This window comes from Lissotriton helveticus, chromosome 12, assembly GCF_964261635.1.
Source record: "Lissotriton helveticus chromosome 12, aLisHel1.1, whole genome shotgun sequence".
NCBI lineage: Eukaryota > Metazoa > Chordata > Amphibia > Caudata > Salamandridae > Lissotriton > Lissotriton helveticus.
In genome coordinates this window covers 115,227,904-115,249,111 of record NC_136073.1, presented here as the reverse complement: position 1 = coordinate 115,249,111, position 21,208 = coordinate 115,227,904, and the positions used below count along the sequence as shown (strand labels likewise).

The window sequence follows — 21,208 nt, the reverse complement described above, 5'->3', positions numbered from 1 at the left end:
TTAGTGCCACAAATGAGAATCTTGGTGACAGGGTTTGGAAGAGATGGTGGGCAAGTGAGAATGCAAGAACAGAAATTAGAAGAGAAAGTTCCCATGAGGCTGAAAGGGAGGAATGCTGGAAGCATGGGGGAGGCGTGAGAATGATAGCGATGGAAGGTTGGGGGGTGAAATTGTAGGAAACGTAAATTTGGAACCGAAGAGCCTGCTGAGAAAGCAGAAGATGAAGCTCTAAGTAGAGTATGCACAGTGGCGGTTCCTCTGTGGGAGTGGAGAGGTGTCACCCCCCCCCACTCCTGGACACAAAGCTGGAGTATGAGGGCAGGGTGGGGCCAGTGCATCACTGCTGCCAGAAGCGAGGAGTGGCCCCTTAAGCTTGATGTGAGCAAGTTGTTTTGGCTGACTATCTTGCTATGGCCAAACAAACATGCGCAATACAAACCTCTCCAACTCAGCTGTCTTGGACAGCTGGGTTGGAGAGCAGGCCTAGGCCTATTGTACCTTTTGGGACGCAGAGCCAGCCCACTCTAGCGAATCAAGAATATTTACTCATACAGCTTAACAACATGAGAACAGCGATGTGATTGGATGAGGGAGTTGGCTGTAGGGCCGTGAGAGGTTGGATACTCAAGCAAGATTCACAGGACCACTTTAAAAATGGTAACACAGTCATGTTTGGAGGGCCAGGTGGAGATGTGAAGGGGAGCCATATGTAACAAACTAATGGAGCAAGCTGTTCACATTAAACAAATCTGTCCACTCCTAAGCCATGTAAATAATGTTTTCTAGGTATGGATCTACTACTTTCAGAAATAGCTGCAGCAGTACTGTGACACCGGAACCAGATTGTGTGGTATCCATTCACCTCCACCAGTCCAACGTTCACCTAGCACGAATACTCTGTTCGGAATTGTGGTTCGCTTCTGCTCATCACAACTACTCAGAGAAGCCTTTACACAAACTATAAGTGCACACTTGTCTTACCCTTCAAATTGATCTATTTTATTACTAACTTGGAAATATGTGGAAGCATGTGAACATCTATCTCATCCAATAGGACTATTGTGCAATGTTAGGGTAGACTTTCTTCAATTCTACCAGGCCTCTCTAGTTGACTTCTTAATATTGGACTGTTTCATAGTTTTTTTTCTCCATTTGAAGAAACGACTCAAAATAAGGAAATAAAAACAAGGTTATTCAAAATCACTCATTTGGTAATGCTTGAGAACCCTCCAGCCTCTCAAAAGGTTATTGTCCTCAGGATCCTAAATTTAAACTGAGTCCCAATTTATGAGGAATGAAAACTCATAACTCTGGCCTTGGCCAAATGCTGTAGTGCATCACTAACTATCTGAGGCTCTTCTATCTAACATGAGGATCCAATGTGTTTATTCCCGGCTATAAATGAAAATATTTTCATTGCTGAATTTTGTGCACTTCAAATGTCACCATACAGGATACCCATGAATTAACCCTTGCTGACTGGCATATTTAAAAAAACAAAATCACACATGCTCAGCCGAATACAACATTGATCTTTTAAGTGCCTTTGCAGTGTAATAGGCCCACTAAGGAATAGCTGCTAAGAAAAAGATACATACTGGGAATGCAGACAGATAAGCATAACATAAACAGAGGACGCCCTTCCAGCCCTTAATTATTCCTACTGACCAAGTTGAGTGAGCGCTAGGTAGATACACCCACTGTTAGGCTCATTGCCTAGTTAGTAGTAAAGTCTCCATGTCTCCTATCTGACTATTCTTAAACGGGTGGTGGAAGTATTCTCTGGATTCATCAGCCCAGAACCTGTGCGCAAACACCTCTAAAAAGCCTAGCAAAATTTAATTGCTGCACTAACCGCCTGGGTAAATGTAGTTTTCTGAACAAGGTATGTGGGGCAAATATTATTTAATCGGGTGCTTTTCTTAAACACTTACATCCCTACTCATTTAATCACCTTCGTCGTGGTAGAATTTAATACTCAAGCTCAGTGTGGGCTCGGTTTTTACAAAGATCATGAAGACACCCCCTTGCCACTCCACACCCACACTAAGAGCTGCTGAGCCCACATTGATATCCAATCGAGGGATCCAAGAATATTACATCTTCTACCATTACCTTAAAATTATTAATGGTCTTCCATTACCGCTCGCCTCTATTTTTCTCAATCGGATGCCTACCTTGTCTTTAATGCATAATCTTATACTCCAAGCAATTGATGAATGCCCGAGGGGCACCTCACTTAAAAATCCCAAGATACAATTAAAACAAGCATTTGCAATGCAATAGGTTTCGCATTTGCGAGAGTTTAAGCTATTGGCACTGTAAATGACAATGTCTTTTATTTATATGTTTTGATCATTAATTCATAAATAAAAGGCATTGTCATGAACAATGCCAATAGCTCAAACGCTTATAAATGGGAGACCTATTGTAAGAAGCGGCTGCCATTCTACCGAGCTGCTTAGAAAGTGAATGCACGCATGACGCACTGAATGTTGCAGGAAAACATGTTGTGCCTGCAGTAGGAGAAACAATTTCAATAAAATAGTGCTTACAGACTAAAAAAGACTCATTGTGTAACCACCATGGTAAAAGGGGCAATCCTCATGGGAGGTTACGAATGAAGACAGGAGGGACTAACAAGCCTATTAATGAATCAGAAGCCAGCATTTACAAAGGACAATGTCAAATATTGGCAGAGAGTGGGCGGGGCTTCTATTCCAATACAGCATGGCTCGCAGAGCAGCGCATGCGCTGCCCAGTCTTGACCTGAAAATGTTTATTCAGAGGGGGGCACACACCATGGGTTTAGGAGGATTTTTTGTGAGCAGTTACACGCTTAGAACAGGACTGACTTTGATGCGGAGGGTCAGTCTGGGAGAGGGAGTCCTGTCGAACCACTGACCCGACCCCCCCCCCCCTTTCCCGGTCCCCTTTGCTAACAAAGCAAGAATTAAATGCAGATAAATACATTTTCCAGAAAGGCAGTGGTGAATATAGGCACTTCTGCATCAAGTTGGTCTAGGAAAGCTGGAGAGCGTTGCTCAGTGATAGTTTGTAGGCAGGAGTGAAACCACATTGGCAAGATTAAAAGACTTATCCTTTTGGGGTAATGGGTTCACATGCTGAGGCAGGGTGTGTTCCTGAATAGGCAATTGGTGTCCAAAATGGCAAAGCTGTCAATACCTTTTAGCAGAATGCTGCATTGTGCATTGAAGGTTTTGGTGCCTACCTCTTATTGTCCGCCTGGTGTTTTATTGATGAGGCGGGAGCCCACTCCGTGTTTCACCGCCGCAGCCCGATATGTTCTGTAAGCCTTCTCCGGGCTGCTCTCAGCGTGACCCGAGTCAGGCAACTTTGCCTGGGACATGGACAAGGCATTGAGCCTCCCAGAGTCCAGGGCTCCCGTGAGCTGAGGGAGCCCTGCGTGTTGCAGCCCACGTGTAGGAGAAGTCCGGGGGGAGCCCACCCCGCCTTCGTGAATGACACATGGTGAGGACAGAGCAGGATTTCAGGTGGGGCTCCTGTGAGCAAGATGGAGCCCTGTGTGTTGCTGCGACACAGTGACAGGGTGAAGAGGCAAGTCCCCATGCCATCAAGGAGACCAGCCATGGAGCAGCGCAGAGTCCCCACAAGAGCCGGTGAGTGGGGTTGAGCGGGTGCCTGCAGGTGGTTAAAGAGGCATGCTGTACGTGGCCACCCGCTGATAATGCATGCAGCGGAGGTAAGCGCGCCGCGCCTGGACAGGAGATGTGCAGGCGTATGGTGCGAGCAGGAGTTGTGATAACACCGCGAGCCGTACGCATGCACATCTCCTGTCTGTTAAGCTTCGGCACAGACAGTCGATGTGCACTGGTAAGGCTTGCGGCGTTATTAGAACTCCTGTTCGCACCATATGCGTGCACATCTCCTGTTCAGACCTTGCCGTACGAGTGCACATGTCCTGTCCCCCTTCCGACCAAAGACAACAATAGAGCTCGCATAGCGAGCAATGCTTCGCGCTGCATCACTAGGCGAGACCTAAAAACATGGGTGGCACATCCTGCTCTGTTCAAGAGGCCAAACTATGGATCTCTTTACCCCCAACATAACATCCATGGACAGCCACCTTAGCTTCAGAAAACTACTCAAGAATTGGCTCTTCCCCAAATAAGCACCATACGCAAACAGACATTTACAGCACATCCCTCTGAATATAAGCATTATTTTCACTAGAGATATGTACAGATCTTTGTGTATTGCTTTGTATAAACATGTAGAATAATTATATTGTTTAAAAAAAAAAAATTAAGTACAATAGCAACCGAGTTTATCTGGTGCACCTTTGATCTACATGTACTTGCTTCCATTGTGCATCTATGTATCTTCCATGTACTTGGAACTGTGTGTTTGTTACTTTTCTACAGAAAAAGCATATCCAATGCACTACCCTTTTTCTCATCCTGTTCCTCTATCAATATCTTTAATCTACATAAACTTACCTCCTCTATGCATCTATATGCTTTCAATGTTCTTATGGATTTATATATTTTTCACTTTCTTCTAATTTTAGCATTTCTAATGCACTACCCTATTTCTCAGCCTATACTTTTCTCAATATACCTTCTAGCCCAACTTTCTGACTCATCTCAGACTTCTTTCTTCTACTCTTTCCAATGCACTACCCTATTTCTCACCCTATACATCTATCAATAAATCCTGTACATCCACTCATTTATCCCAAACCCATACCACTACTATGATCCCCAAAATAACCCTTTCAAGACTCTTCCCTACTCTGCCCCTCATTGCGTCATCTGTCACCTTTTACTGTAACGATCCCCAAAACAAACCTTTCTAAACTCTTCCCCTCCAACTCTTCCCCTCCACTGACCGTTTTAACTCATCCAAAAGCATCCTCCTACTGCTTGGACCATAAATAAATATATAGATATATCTATATATTTATTTATCTTTCAATCTTCTATCCCTCCACTATCCTTTTTATTCAAAATACAGACTAACATGTTCACTTCTTGAATTTCATATTCCACTATACTAATTCACCACTAATCCTTTATGGGTTCCAGAGTAGCATGCAGCTCACCAGAAAAGCGCTTCAACACCCATCAGGGATAACAGGTGCTATATGAATGCACACCTTTCTTCCCCTTCCATCCCTCCGCTATCCTTCTCACTCCAAATAACTGACTAACCTATCCACCACACAAATTACTTTCATATTTCACTATACTAATTCAACACCAATTCCTTTATGGGTCACGGAATAGCGTGCTACTCGCTGAAAAGCGTTTTGTCATCTCGTCAGGGGTAGTAAGCGCTATATAAATGCAATTACAATACAATTACCTTAAAATTATTATTAATTGTCTTCCATAAACTCTCAGCTCTATTTTCCTCATTTGGAGGTTTACCTCGTCTATAACCCCTTCGATGCTTGTGACGGAACCGTTCCGTCATCAGGCACGGCTGAGCTGTGCTGATGACGGAACGGTTCTGTCACGACCGCACCCTGTTCTGGAATGTCCAGCACAGGGGCGGAATCGGCGCCGCACGGAAGCGGTTAAAGCATAATCTTATATAAATATAAATGTATTTCAGTACTAAAAGTAGTTACTATATTCATAAACTGTGATCTAGTTTTAAATTATATTTAATAAAAATACAATATGATTGAGCTTCATTTTTTTGTGCCTAACCTTTGCACTAAGACTTAGAAATCAAAATCTATAATTATTATTGATAGCTCCAATTAAGCAACTCTTACTATAGCCCCCAATACAAACGCTAACCAATGATTATACAGTAAACGTAAATTCAATTTATGTTTAATAAAATATGGTGCCCTTACCGTACCACTAATATTACCACTGACCGGTTAATGAATATACAAATAACTTTAATATGAGTTTTAAAACGAACCCCAACCAATAGTTATGGGATTAGATTAATTTACATTTATGGCTGTATTTCTGAAAATCACTAAATATTTTGGAAATGAAATGGTAAAAATACTTGTGACAGGTTTATTGCCTACGTTCACTGTGCCATGTTGCATGCAAGCACGTAAATAACACAACAACAACGGTTCCCTTAATGTGAACAAGGCCGATACCAACCGAATGGCGTATTTGGAGACACTGCAATAAATTGAAATACTGCAGACCTTGGGTTCTCGCGTCCGGTTCTTGAATACTGTAACTGGATCCTTTATATAATTTAAATTTATATGTAATTGCATTTAATTAAAATAAATGCATGTTAAGGAAAATGCTACGTACCCAGTATGCATCTGTTCTGGTCATATAGAGCTGTAGAGCCATATGCTTTAGCATAGATCGCCATCTAGTGTTGGGTCCGCATGTTTGCACTTGGTTTTAGTTCTAAGAAGTCTTTGCAGTCAGGAGGTAGGTGACTCCTCCTTTTGGTGATAGCGCACATAAACATCGACTCCATCCCCAGATTGTTTTGCTGTAAGGGTGATAATGGAGTTAGTAAAAGTAGTAAAAGGATGTCCATGTATAGTGTACCTAAGTAAGGTAATACTGCAACAGAAAAAAGGTACCCGGGGAGGCAGGTGGGAGCATATGGCTCTACAGCTCCATATGCCAAGAACAGATGCATACTGGGTAAGTTGCATTTTCCGTTCGACATATGAGCTGTAAATCATATGCTTTAGCATATACTTAACCTGTATAAGTTGCAGTGGTTTGAATAATGTTCCTAAAAACTGCCTGACCCACACTAGCTTTTGTTTTGCTAACACATCTACACAATAGTGCTTTGTGAATGTGTGAGATTTAGACCATGTTGCAGCCTTGCAGATGTCATCTAAGGGATGACATTTGGGTTAGGAGGAAGAGAGAGAGGTATGTAAGGGGGAGAACGGTTAGTACCCATGTCCTTTTTCTTCAGAGGTTTAGAGCAATCCTCAGAGATCCAGCTTCCGTTATTTAGGAAGAGTGGCCAGGAGGTGTCTAGTTTTAGGGTCAATACTTAAGACTCTTTTGTTTTGGATCCAAAAGGTGGGCAGTCAGACTGAGGTTTTTTGGATGGGGTATCTTTCTTTAGGAGTTGATTTCAGTGTCAAAGATTTGGGCTGAGTCTTTGGGCATCTAATATTTTGAATCCTGGTGCTTGGCTTTAGCCAGTTTGGGCTCTGAAGGTTTCAAAATGGAAGTTCTTGGTTCCAAACTTTTTGGCGCGGAGGACCTTGGCTCAGAGCCTTCAAATGTTGAGAATTTCGGCTTAGACGATTTTAGCTCAAAAGTTTTAGGTTTGGAGGATTTAGGCTCCGAAGCTTTAGGTTTGGAGGGTTGCGGATACGAAGCCTTTGCTGTCAAAGGGGTCAAAGGTGTCTTCGGTGAAGGTGGTGAGGAGACCTGCATATGCTTTTGTCTTATGTTTTGGTGCAGAGAGTGTTAGTTCGGAACCGGAATGGGGCTTGCTTGAGTCCGAGCCAGAAGGCTTGTCTTTGTGTTTCATAGCTGGGATGGACGGCGGGGAATCTGAAACCTTTTCTGTGCCGACCTGAGCCCGAGGGCGAAGGTGATACCGGAGCCTTAGGTTTTGGTTGAGTGGGCACATGGGGATCTGTACTCCCGGTACGCAGAGCCGGAGTGATGTTTCAGTTCTTCTTCCATGTCTGAGTTGACTTCAGACACGGACACCAGTTCTTCGTCCTCTGCTTCTGCAGCTGGACGATGGGAATCTAAAGCTTCACCGAAGATGTCCGGTAGGGAGCTGCTACCACGTTGCGGAGTAGAGAGCAACAATCACGAATGGTTTTCTTCGAGCGGAACAATCGTCACGATTCAGTCCTTTTCGTCATGTTCCGGGGATAAGCAGAGGTTTCACACCTCGTGCAAGTTGGTGTGTGGAAATATAGCATGATATCCGGGACATAGCTTAAATAGAGTCTGTTCCATCAACTGCTGGCGTGGTTGGAATGGGTAGGCCCGAATGCCTGCCCTGAAGTTCCCGATCAAAGGTTTTTGCAGTTTAAACAGTACACGTCGAAAGGGACACTGCGAGTGAATGACAATACCGTCAAAGGGTTTGAGAACGATACCGAACTGGAGCGCCTCCATACACATCCGAACCCGATGGTGGAAAAAACTATCTGGGGATGGAGTAGATGCCCACGCGCACTATCACCAAAAGGAGGAGTCACCTACCTTGTGACTGCAAAGACTTGCAAACATCCGGACCCAACACTAGACGATCTATGCTAAAGCATACGATCTACAACTCATATGCCTTGAACATATATTTTTTTAATACTGTGTAGAAGCAAATGAGGTAATTGTATGTTAGAAATATTTTTGTTGAGGTACTGGTCAGTAGTGGCAATGTTCAAATGTGGAGCTGTGATGATACTCAACAGGTGAACCTCTATGAAGCTAAAACCTGTGCCCACCCAGTGATTAATGCTGACCTGCAATGAAAAACGCCAGCACGAAGAGGCTGATGATCAAAGAGCAGACGTTGCTCCAATTGAAGGGTTCTTCTCGTTTTTCGCAGCACAAGATGCTTTTAATGAGGCGCAGGAGGCTGGTGACACCGGTAATGATCAGGTCGAAGAGGATGAGGAACCCTGCGGGGCATTCGTTGAAGCACACCATCACTGTGGGAGGAATAACAGAGCATCATCAGAGAAGTATTAGTGCACCTTCCAACCCAAGCCTCCTTTCATGCCGGATTATTTCAGTGAGGAAGGAGGCAAGCATCTGTGCACTAAAATATATTTAAGTGGCCAAGTTGGGTTTTCATTTAATGTGTTAACTGGTTTTAAAGCCACGATGTACAGGCAGATCAGTGTAAAGAGCAAAGTGGCAGCAATGCTTCTCTATATTGTACATGTTGTTAAACAGAGGGGTAGTTTGAGGGGATAAGCGCATAATGTTAATTTGTGGTTGCTCAACGCCCTTCATTTTAATCCCAAGTACCCACCTGTTTCTTTGTGGTTTGTTTTTGGAGACAAGAATTTCAATTTGCCCTTACTCCAACAATTGTTCAGGGGTACCACTTAGAAAGGTGCTTTACAGATGATTCCTCAAGCACAACCATGACCTTCATTCACTACTAGTAGTGCAATATTGTACCGTAACAACAAGCAACACAAGTCAGATAATATTCTGCTCTATCACATTCTTCTGCCTGATGTGTGGCTATTCATTATGTGTTTAAGACTCATTTTGCGACATGAATATCTCCTAAGAACGTATTGGATTAATTTGAGGTGAAGTGCAAGCAGTCGTCAGCAGAATAAGGGATCATCTTCTAACAGGAAAAAGAGTCAAACAGGAACACATATCATTCGTACAAACTTTCAGTGTTTCTCAGGTCTAAATGGAACCATTTGTCTTGTTTTTTAGATTTTCGAACACCCATTTTTATGAGGTTTTACCCTAAATGTGCATGGCTTTGTAGTACACAAGTATTACGCCCGGAAGGTTCAGGCTGATGGCAACCAATCTGGTAGCAGTTATGTCTCGCCGTTGTACTCTGGTGGATGAGAAATATGCAAGTCACTTGGTGAAAAGTACGCAGTTTGGGCTGTACAGTTCCGGGCTCTACACCCACTCTGTGCCTGCCCGACTATAGCAAGGATTAAAGCATTTAGTGATGGTGCATTGGTTCTTGAATGTTGTGGTCCACTGGTAAGCAGTGTGACAATTTAGGGCCAGTCTTGCATGCATTCGTTTATGAATGAGTTTTTGGCCAGACGTGCCTGACCTTATGTTGTATCGTTGCACAGTTAAGGGTCTGTTCAGCTCCAGTGTGAGTGTAGCTTGGAGAAAGGGTTGACCCTGCAGGAGCATGTGTAGTTGACTATGTGTGTTCTTGTAGGTGAAGGAAAGCTTAGAATCACATCTCACACTCAGGACCACTGAGGCTACCACCAAAGAACGTGGTGAAGGGCAGCTGAGGTGCTGTTTAACCCACACATTTCCATTTTTAACACACTGAGGCAGAAGAAGTTCTCCTCTGATGTTTGATGTGATCCAAGCACTCTGGGATTTTATGCTATCAGGACGAGGCGCTGAGAGAAACACTTTTCCTGGGGAAAGAGACAAGTCCGTTGATACGGTGAGGGTTATCACCCTGTTAGAACTTTGGCCAGGCTGCTCCAGAGTCCACATGCTTCATCCTAGATCTCCGAACTTATCGACCCAGAGATTCAAACCTGTTCCTCCACCCCAGAGCTCCTACAAATCATGGTTGACTTTTTTGCCCAGCTACTCCACCTTGCAAATGGCAGTTGCCTCTGCCCTCGAGGCCTACTTTGATGCCATCAAATTGGTATGGCTATCAGATGCACAGTGGGATTTTCTAGACTTCCCGATCACTGTAGAGGAGATACAGCAGGCAATTGGTAGCCTCCACCCAGATAGAGCTCCCGCCTAGAATACTCTTCAATTCTTACTGCTGAACATTTACCAGGACACCCTTAAGGTGGGCTGGCTCCCTCCCACCCGCCATTGATGCGGGAGGTAGTAATTTTCACACTCCTCAAGCCGGACAAGCCAGCTAACCAATGCGACTCATATCACCCCCCCGTCTCTCATCAACATAGACAACAAAATATTTAAAAAGCTACTGGCTAACGGGCTGCAACTTTTGCTTCCTGTAAGGATCAGACCTGATCAACCCGGATTTATACTGGACTGCTCCACGGCCCATAACTTAGGAACCATATTAGCAGTAATAAATCTGCATCCCCATAACTCTGCAATGGCTGAACTGCTCAATGCCACAAAAGCATTGGATACGCTGCAGTGGGAATACCTCTTCCCGTTGCAATCTCGTCTAGGTCTCTGTGCCAACTACATTGCGCAGATACGCCTGCTCTACACCCTGCTCTCCACTCTAGTACGCCTGAATGGACAAATATCACACCCTTTCCCGGTGACCATGGGCAGCAAAGGTGCCCGCTCTCCCCCATTTTTGCCATCGTAATGCAACTCCTAGTGGCCAAAATCCATCAGCACCCCGCAAACTGGGACATAGGCTTTACATCTCGCGGCCTGGTCATATCCCTTTAAGCTGACAACATTACCCTTTATGCTATTAACCCTGAGACTAATCTCTCCCCATTAATCTGTGAAGTCATATGATTCAGAGGCTTCTCTGGTGTTCAAGTTAATTGGGCCAAATCTATGCTTCTTCCCTTAACGGATGCCACAGTTCCGTTCCCGATAGACTACCCGCTCCAATGAGCCACTGGGCCCGTTAAATACCTGGGCACCCTGGTCAACAGGAATTTTGAGTTACTATAGCAAGCTAACTTTAGCAGAGCCATAGCCTGGTTAGAGGACCATGTTCCTCTGTGGTCTGAGCTTCCATTGTCCATGGCAGGCTGGATTGCCATTGCAAAGGTGGTCATGCAAACAAATCTCTTTATTTGTGAATATTCCTATCCCAGTTACAAAGGCCTTTTTTAAACGTCTTTGCTCCAACTTCATCACGCTAGTCTGGGCAGGCCAACAGCCCTGCATTGCATGCAAACCTCTAACACTGCCACAATCACAGGGAGGGATGGGTGCACCAGATCTGCAGCTATATGCGCTGTGTGCCCAGGCACATTTTACACTACTGGACTCACCCCACACCTTTTTAACCACACATCATGCTCAAGACAGACAGGATCTCCCTGTGGCCGTTATATACAGCGCTATTTCGTCCTTATAAACAGCCAGGCCCAGAGACCGACACTCTGCAATGTATGCGTTGAGCATGGATCAGGATGGCAAGATGCACAGGCACCACAACTGTATACCCCATCAGTTCCAGCGGTAAAACACCCTGTTACCTGCTTTAAATGATAAAGGCACAATCAGCCCTGCCAGCAAGCAAAATATTCATACCTTTGTGGATCTCTATCCTGACGGCCAATTCCTTGCCCCTCCAACCTCTGCAAGCAACACAGGTGCACCCTTGGGTGTCCTTTTGTATTACCAATTGCCTGTAACATGCCAGGCTCTTCACGACACCATCCCAGCTCCCCCAAAGACACTCACAGCGTTAGGAAACATTCACGACACCCTCGCCCCGGAAACTGATAACATCCCTATAGACCACATGCAGCGCACCGCATCAGCGGTGGCCACACGAACCTGAGCGGCCTGGGCAAAAAGACCTTGCCCTTCTCCTAACCGATACCTAGTGGGCCTTCTACTGCGGCCAGCCTGAGTGGCTCCCAACTTCAGACGACTTATCCATTGCACAATCCATACTGAACCGCTATACAAATACACACGAAGGGGCTATGCCCGGAGTCCTTCTGCCCACGCTGCTATTCACCTCAGGGGGACTTCATTCACTTGGCCTGGCACTGTCCTGCAATTGCTGCCTACTGGGTGGAAATCCTCTGCATAATATGGAGAGTCGCAAACATACCGGTATCCCCGTCCCCACTGATGGGGCTACTGGGCCTTGTAAAGGACATGCCAAGTGATTCCTGTAAATTGCTTGCTTTGATGCTCCTTACTGCAAATCGAAGAATAGGAATGGTAATGGAGATGCACACAGGCACCACAAGCCCAAGACTGGGTCACAGACATTACATACTACCACAAACAATTATCCAACTCCTGGAACCTGATGCTAGCGGGGGACTGCCTCTGAGACATCTGGGAACCCTTTACCACCTATCTTCGGCAAACGGACAACTTACCCAAGGCCCCAAACTGCTATGTGTCTAGCTGTGCACCAGAAGTATGTGCAATGCCCACCATGTACATTTATCTTTCTAATTTAAAAGCTCATGTCTATAACAAGCCAACTGTTTATAAATTAAAAACATAAAAATAAAAACTAGAGTGCCACCATGATGTTGCCTTTTTGAAGCAGATGGATTACATCCTGTAATGTTACCTTATAGAAATGCTCCCATAACGTGTATTGATTGAAAAGGCAAAGATGCAGTATTGATCTCAGCGTTCCATCCTTCTTGGGTATCAAGAAGTATAGGGAATACATGCCTCTTCCAAAGCGTTCTTTGAAACTGGCTCAATGGCATCTTTGGACAGCAGATCGTTGACCTCCATGTGAAGGTGAAGGTGCTGATGGTCAGTGTGCGTGGATGCATGTTTGGGTCTGTGGTATGAGGTCTAAACATCATCCATGTTAAACGATGAACAGCACCCATTAATCAGATGTCATTTCAGGCCAAAGGTGGTGGAACTGCTGCAGTCTTCCCCCGACAGGTGTGTGATTAGTGGGGGGGGTAGTTGAGGAGAGTCAGTGTATTGCAGATCAGCCAGTAAACACGCCACTGATATCTTTGACCTCATCCAACAGAACAACTTGGATATTATTTTCCTCACTGAAACTTGGCTAAATCCCACATCAACTCCTATGTTAAACCTCCTAGTACCTCCCACTCACGATATACTCAGGCTTGACAGAAATCTGAAATTGGGTGATGGACTTGCTTGTATTTACAGGAATACTCTCTTGATCTCTCAGGCGCAGTCCTCTCTCCCCTCTTCCTGCGAATATCTTGGTCTCAGCATCACTAATAAGAACCTACCAATCTGTAAACTTCACACATTCCATCATCCACCGGGTAATAATCTCCCTATCATTGAGCACTAAATGGATATCCTCTCTTGCAATGTTGACTCTGCAATACCCCAAATCTTCCTAGGGGACTTCAATCTGCACTGGTCCAAACACAATGACCCAGCGGTTTCCTGCCTTAAATCTTTTCTAATTGATCTTGATATGTCACAGCATTGCGATCAACCTATCCACATGAAAGGGGAAATCCTTGATCTCATCATTTCCAAGGAACAGACCTTCTCCTTAGAATCCATATCTCCTTGTGATTGGTCTGGCCATCACAGCATCCTATTCTACATTAACAGGGAGGTGATATTGAAGACGGCTCAACCACTTAAATCAAAGATTTTGAAAAGAGATCTCAGATCAATAAATCATGACCAACTAGCTGCTCAATTTAAATCAGTCCTTGCCTCCCAAGCTGACTTATGTGAGGTTCAATCTCTCACGGACCACTATAATTAGAGCATCACCAAGATCATGGATGACATTGCTCCACTCAAGCTTAAAAATTCTTCATCACAAATTTCCAAACCGTGGTACAACGAAAACTTAAATAATGAACGCCGCAATCTTAGAGCATCTGAAAGATCCTGGCGTTCCAATCCCTCTTCGGATCAATTAAAACTTCTGAGAGATGTCAGCGGCCTCTACAACAAACAGATCAAGAAAGCTAAGGTTGACTGCTTCAGAGTACAACTAGATCAAGCAGCAAATGGCCCCAAGAAGCTCTTCGAACTGGTAAAACAGCAATCTGTTTCCACGCCAATCCTCTGACTTGAATGGTAATCCTCCCTCCTGTGATGATTTTGCCACTTTCATCATGGAGAAATCTCGACTCATCTCCTCCGACCTCGCGGCTAAGAAGGCCCTTTTGCCCCCTTCATTAGCTGCCTCGCTCCCTGACCTGCCTGAAAAGTGTATCCCGACGGTCGCTGGCGCTAAGAACAATGCTTCATGGGGCTCCTCCTCTTTGAATGAAAGACATTGAAATTATTCTCAAGACTATCAACCAGTCTAACCACTTCGGTGAACCGCTGCCACCGGCCATCTTCAAAGAGATCAGGAGTGCTCGCATCCCCACCTGGACCAAGATTGTAAATGCCTCCTTATTTCAAGGCTTGATCCCAGATTGCCTAAAAGCAGCTCAGGTTTCGCCTATTCTAAAAAAACTCAATGCCGACAAATCGGATCTCAATAACTTCCGTCGCATCTCCAACATCTCCACCCTAGAGAAACTTCTCAAAAAATGTGTCCAATCCCAGCTCTGTGCTCACATTGAGAATTACCAACTCTTAGACCATCATCAATCTGGTTTCAGGAAGGGTCACAGCACTGAATCGGCCCTCCTACACATTTTTGATGACATCCTAAAAAGGCTTGGAAAAAACGAATCATGCCTCTTGATCCTTCTTGACCTATCCTCTAATTTCAATACGATCTTTCAAGACATTATCCTATCCATTCTACAAAACAGAATAGGCTTCTCGGACCTGGTGCTCCACTGGTTCTCATCCTTCTTTCTCCACAGATCTCAGATTCAAGTTAAATCACTCTCTCAGCCTTCCCCAGTACTCATGGGAGTCCCCCAAGGATCCACCCTCTATCCTATCCTCTTCAATCTTTTCTTGAAACCTCTCACTAAACTACTTAACTCTATGAATAGTCTCTTCCACATGTATGCAGACGACACCTATCTGAAAATTTCATCCCAGACATCCTCACTAAATTCTATCCTCACTTCGACCCAAAATTGGTTAACAGAGAATCATCTCCTGCTCAACGCTTCTAAAACAGAATTCTTGCTCATCTCCCCGCCGAACCACACCCCCAAGATCGATCTCTGGCTACATCACCACACGACTCTTAACTGCACTTCGATCATCATAGATTTAGCCAAATCGCTTGGAGTCACAGTGGACAAGCACCTGAGTATGAATGCTCATATCAGCAATGTTTATAAGGGAGCAAACCACCTAATGAGGACACTCAGAATGATCAAACCCTTCTTACCACAAAAGGATTTCAAGCAGGTGGTAAAAGCACTTGCCTTATCAAGGTTAGACTATGGCAGTGCTACTCTGTGGCCTTCCTAAATACGCCTTGGCTCCACTTAGGGCCTCGTTGAACTCTGCAGCAAGATTGATTACAGGCTCCAAACGAAACTAGCACATCTCCCCAGTCCTGAAATCTCTCAACTGGCTTCCCTTTGAAGCACAAATCCAGCTAACGATTGCAATCCTGACGCACAAAGCACTGCACTTCAATACTCCCACTTATCTAGCGCAAAAACTTGAATTATCCTGCAGGGAAGAGGGCTTCCAGAAGTGCCTCTACTCCTCTTGAAACTCATCATCCTTAGTAAAAAGAGAACTTGTTACCGAGCCTTCGCTGGTGCTGCCCCTAAAATATGGAACTCTTCCTCCGGATGTACGCAGACTCGCCTCGACGACAGCTTTCAAACTGGAAGCCAAGAGATTCTTAATGAGCAAATTCCTACCATAAGGGGTTGTGATACTCATAAGGTGGCTATCTCTTGGTCCATAGCTCCATAGCACAACTACCAGTGATGGTCCATATCGTCTGCTTAATGTTGGACCCTCTATGTGTACCATTGTTTACTGTTTCTCTGTGGTGTTTTTTCTCACAATTGCTGTGTATATTTTATTGTGTCCTTTCCACCAACTTATTGTAAAGCGCTCTGATATCCTTCGGGATCTTGTTCGCGCTATATAACACTTTATAAATAAATTGTTTAGAAGTAGAGGCTCCCTTTTCAGGAGTACCTTTACATCTTTGATTGCCCCTCTTGTATACTCCTCTGTTGTAACCCCAAGTATTTTACTTGTGGTATACCAGTTATTGTTTCTGGTAGGACTGGATGTCAGTGGTGGTCTTAACTGCCCCACTGTTCTGAACCCTATGAAAGGACGGCTGCATACGTGTTGTGTTCTGCAACGTTCCCATGGATTTTGCAGTTTGTGTCTTTCATTTATTCTAATGGAGTATCCATCTCTGGGCCAAATGTTTTTTTCCATCAAAAGGAATGTTTAAGAGGTTTTGCTGAACCTCCTATTTAAATCAGGATATGCGCAGCCAAGCATGTCGGTGTAGTACAATTGAAGAACTCATCACTTGTGCTACAGTATCCGCACTGTCCAGGTCACACAAAAAAGCTGCGTAGTAGATTGGTTTGCACTGTGAAACTAGTTCCTCTGCTCTTTATTTATATTTATCTAGTACATGTTGTACCAGCTTCTCTATGTCATCTCGGGTAGCTCTATAATGCCACAAGAGTAGGCCCACTGAATTGGCTATGCGCCAATGACTGGCATGTCCTACATGCTAACTCCTCTTACCCGGAGGGGGAGTGTCACCTGTACTTTGGGAAGCAGCTTTTTTCCTAGCTGTTGTAAACACTAGGAAAGCCACCGTGGGGTGTCCCCTAATGTTACACGGATCATTTGGAGAAGTTTTGTACTTGTACTTAATAGGAGGTGTTCGTATCCTAGACTTAAAAGGGTCCATAAATATCTCTGTTGACACTAAGCATTAACCCTATCATAGGAAGACATTGACCTCAGTTTTTGAGAGAGTCTCAGCTAAAAAAAAAAGTCACCTTCCTCTTCTGTGGTGTGCATCTGAATTTTGTGATAGTCAGTTGTGTGCGGTAGAACTCTATGATAGGAAGTAGTGTTGCCTGGTGGTGATGTTGGGTTCAGCACATCAATGTCACGGAATGACATTAAATGCGTCCCAACTTTCTGTACTATCTGGGGCCACTCTCTGAAAGTCATGGTCATGAGTAGGGCTCCCTGTGTCTATGTCACCTGAGTGCATGGAAACTGGTGACATGGATTGTGGTGAAATGTCCAGTGGTATAGAGCTGGTTGCTTTGTGTTCAGTAGTCTTTCTTTTTAGGGGGCTGATGCATATCCTGCCCTATTCTTTTAGGACTTGGTTTTTCTAAAAAATGGTCGGTGTCTTTTACTCTTCATTAGTCTTTGAAGGTTCTCAAAGACATTGCCCTCTGCATCATCGCGGCCTGTGCTATGGACTTTTCTTAAGTCTTTTTATCTGACACTCCGGTGGAGCCGAAGACGTTGTTGGTGTCTTTGATGCAGATGGCTTTTTAGGCGTAGAAGCTGATGATGCTTGGGGAGTCGAAGTTGTATGTCTACTTGTCTCAGACGAATTTGCCGGCACTGAATTGGTACGCAGCACCAATGGTATGTTTGGCGTTGAAGACTGTGCAGGTGTCAATTGCTTTGTGGGCACTGCATATTGCTTTGGCTTCGAGGGCTGCATGTCTCCTCCTCCTTTGTCTTGTAGGCCCTGAGCCCAATTAGGATTGACGCAGCGGTCCCGTCAACTCAGATGAGCGCTCTAGTGTAGACCAGACCAGGAAGGCTGTGGCGTACAAAGGCGGTGATGCATAGGTGTACTTTCATGGTGTAAGCATGGGTCTGGTGACCTTGGGTACTCACGGCCCTTGGAGTAGTCTTTATTCTGGCCTGGATCTCGTAGTCATGGGCTGGTCTAGTAGTTCCAGAGGTGGTGGTGAGACTACATCCGGTCCTTCCTGTTCACATTGTTTGGAGTTCTCAGAAGTGAAATAATGTGGACTGCACAAGAGAACACCCCTTTCGGCACCATCCTCCTCTTCTCTGCCAGCCCAATGGTTCTTCCTCTGCGGCGAATTCTGCCTCGGTCGCCAGCTCCATGGTGTGAGATAGAGGTCTATTGTGTCAAGAGTGAAGCGTTTTCTTGTTTTTGAACAAGTAGAAGGCTGCGCAATCCTGTATGTTATGTTCCATTCCAGTGACAGGCAAAGGTTACAGATGTCGTGCTGATCAGAGTAAGTGTACTTTGACCCACACTATGGGTATTTTTGGAAACGTGTGTATTGTTTACCTTTCATTACCCAGAGTCAAGCTGTCGTGGACAGCTGGGTTGGAGAGCAGGAATAAGCCTATTTTATCTTTTGGGGCGCAGAGCCAGCCCACTCTAGCAAATCAAGAACATTTACTCATACTGCTTAACATGAGAACAGCATCATGATTGGATGAGAGAGTGGTCTGTACAGCGGGTGAGAGGTTGGGTACCCAAGCAAGATTCACAGGACCACATTTAAAAATTGTGTTTGGAGGGCAAGGTGGTGATGTACAGGCCAGCCATATGTAGCAAGCTGTTCACACTGAACGAATCTGTCCCCTCCTAAGCCATGTAAATAATGTTTTCTAGGTATGGATCTACTACTTTTGGAGATAGCTGCAGCAGTACTGTGACACCGGAGCCAAATTGTGTGGTATCCATTCACCTCCACCAGTTCCACGTTCACCTTGCCCAAATAATCTGTTGGGAATTGTGGTTTGCTTCTGCTCGTCACAGCTACTCAGAGAAGCCTTTACACAAACTATAAGTGCTCACTTGTCTTACCCTTCAAATTGATCTATTTTATTACTAACCTGGAGATATGTGGAACCATGTGAATATCTGTCTCATCCAATAGGACTATTGTGCAAGGGTCGAAGATACTTTCTTCAACTGTCCCAGGCCTCTAGTCAACTTCTTAATATTGGCCTGTTTCATAGTATTTATTTTCCACTTGAAGAAACGACTCAAAATAAGGAAATAAAAACAGGTTTATTCAAAATCACTCATTAGGTAATGCTTGAGAACCCGTGAGCCTCTCAAAAGGTTATTGTCCTCAGGATCCTGAATTTAAACGGAGTCCCAAGTTATGACGAATGAAAACTCATAACTCTGGCTTTTGCCAAATGCTGTAGTGCATCACTAACAATCTGAGGCTCTAACATGAGGATCCAATGAGTTTATTCCCAGCTATAAATGAAAATATTTTCATTGCTGAATATTTTGCGCTTCAAATGTCACCATACAGGATATCCATGAATTAACCCTTGCTGACTGGCATATTTAAAAAACAATCACATATGCTCAGCCAAAGACAACATTGATCTTTTAAGTGCCTTTGCGGTGTAATAGTCACACTAAGAAATAGATGCTAAGAAACAGATAAATACTGGGAATGCAGCTAGATAAGCATAAAATAAACGGAGGACGCCCTTCCAGCCCTTAAATAGTCCTACTGACCAAGATAGATGATTGAGGGCTAGGTAGATACACCCACTATTAGGCTCATTGCCTAGTTAGTAGTAAAGTCTCTACGTCTCCTATCTGACTATTCTTAAACGGGTGGTGGAAGTATTCTCTGGATTCATCAGCCCAGAACCTGTGCACAAACATCTCTATGTGCAAGTGTGTGTGCAGTGTCTCTCAAAAGAAGCCCAGCCTGGCAAAATTGCAGTGCTGCACTAACCAGTCAGGGTAAATGTAGTTTTCTGAACAAGTTGTGTGGAGCAAATGTTATTTAATCAGATGCTTTTCTTCAAACACTTGGATCACTACTCATTTAATCACCTTCGTCGAGGTACAATTCAATACTCAAGCACGGTGTGGGCTCGGGTCTTTACAAAGATCATGAATACAACCCCTTGCCATGCCACGCCACACCCACACTAAGAGCTGCTGAGCCCACATTGATGCCCTATTGAGGGATCCAAGAAGCCTGATATTACCTCTTACCTTTACTTTACTATTACCTTAAAATTATGTTTGTCTTCCATTACCACTCGGCTCCGTTTTTCCTCATTCGGATGCTTACCTTGCCTTTAATGCCTAATCTTAGACTCCAAGCTATCGATGAATGCCCAAGTGGACAAACTAGCAAGATCAAGCTTTGTCACTATAAAATCGCTGCAATTAATTTCCCCTCATTTGGGATTTCCACACAAGGTTCCATCTCCCTTGTTCTGTCCAAACTTGATTACGCCAATAGCCTCTACCACGGATCACCTTTAATGACCATGAACAGACTACAATGGTTTCAGAACTCGCCTGCCAGACTACTCTTGCATATCAAACCGCCAGACCAAATTGCACATGCCTCGAAAGCCCTGCATTGGTTACCGGTTGCCAGAAGACCCACGTTCAAGCTGCTTTCTATCACCCACAAAGCAATACATGGAATGGGACAGCTATTCATCAGGAATAAAAATCACCAAACACATTCAACAAAGCAACCTCCGCACCTAAGGGGCACCTCTCTTCAAAGTCCCAAGATACAAGAAAAAAAAACATGGTTGGCACATCCTTCTCCGTTCAAGCAGACAAACTATGGATCTCTTTACCCCCAACAGAAGATCCACGGACAGCCACCTTATCTTCAGAAAACTACTCAAGAGTTGGCTCTTCCCCACATAAGCACCATACGCAAACAGAATTTTACAGCATATCCCTCTGTATACAAGCATTTTTTTCACTATAGATATGAAACTATCTTTGTGTATTGCTTTGTATAAACATGTAGAATAATTATGTTAAAAAAATTAAGTACAATAGCACTTGAAAACCAGAGTTTATCTGGTGCATCTTTGGTCTACATGTACTTGCTTCCATTGTGCATCCATGTACCTTCCATGTACTTTGATCTATGGGTTTGTTACTATTCTCCTGAAAAAGCATATCCAATGCACTACCCTATTTCTCATCCTGTACCTCGATATCTTTAATCTACATATACTTACCTCCATTATGCATCTACATCTCAATGTTCTAA

General features: G+C 44.3%; 1 protein-coding gene across 7 annotated transcripts in view; it reads right to left on the bottom strand.

Moving 5' to 3' along the window:
* The window catches only part of LOC144798642 (transmembrane protein 272-like), a 1,182,125-nt gene that overhangs the window by 18,772 nt on the left and 1,142,145 nt on the right, over positions 1-21,208 (bottom strand). For all 7 annotated transcript variants that reach the window (XM_078669607.1, XM_078669608.1, XM_078669612.1 and 4 more), the window contains one exon: positions 8,438-8,626. In XM_078669607.1, coding sequence (XP_078525733.1) covers positions 8,438-8,626 — 189 coding nt within the window. The remainder of the gene's footprint in view (positions 1-8,437; positions 8,627-21,208) is intronic.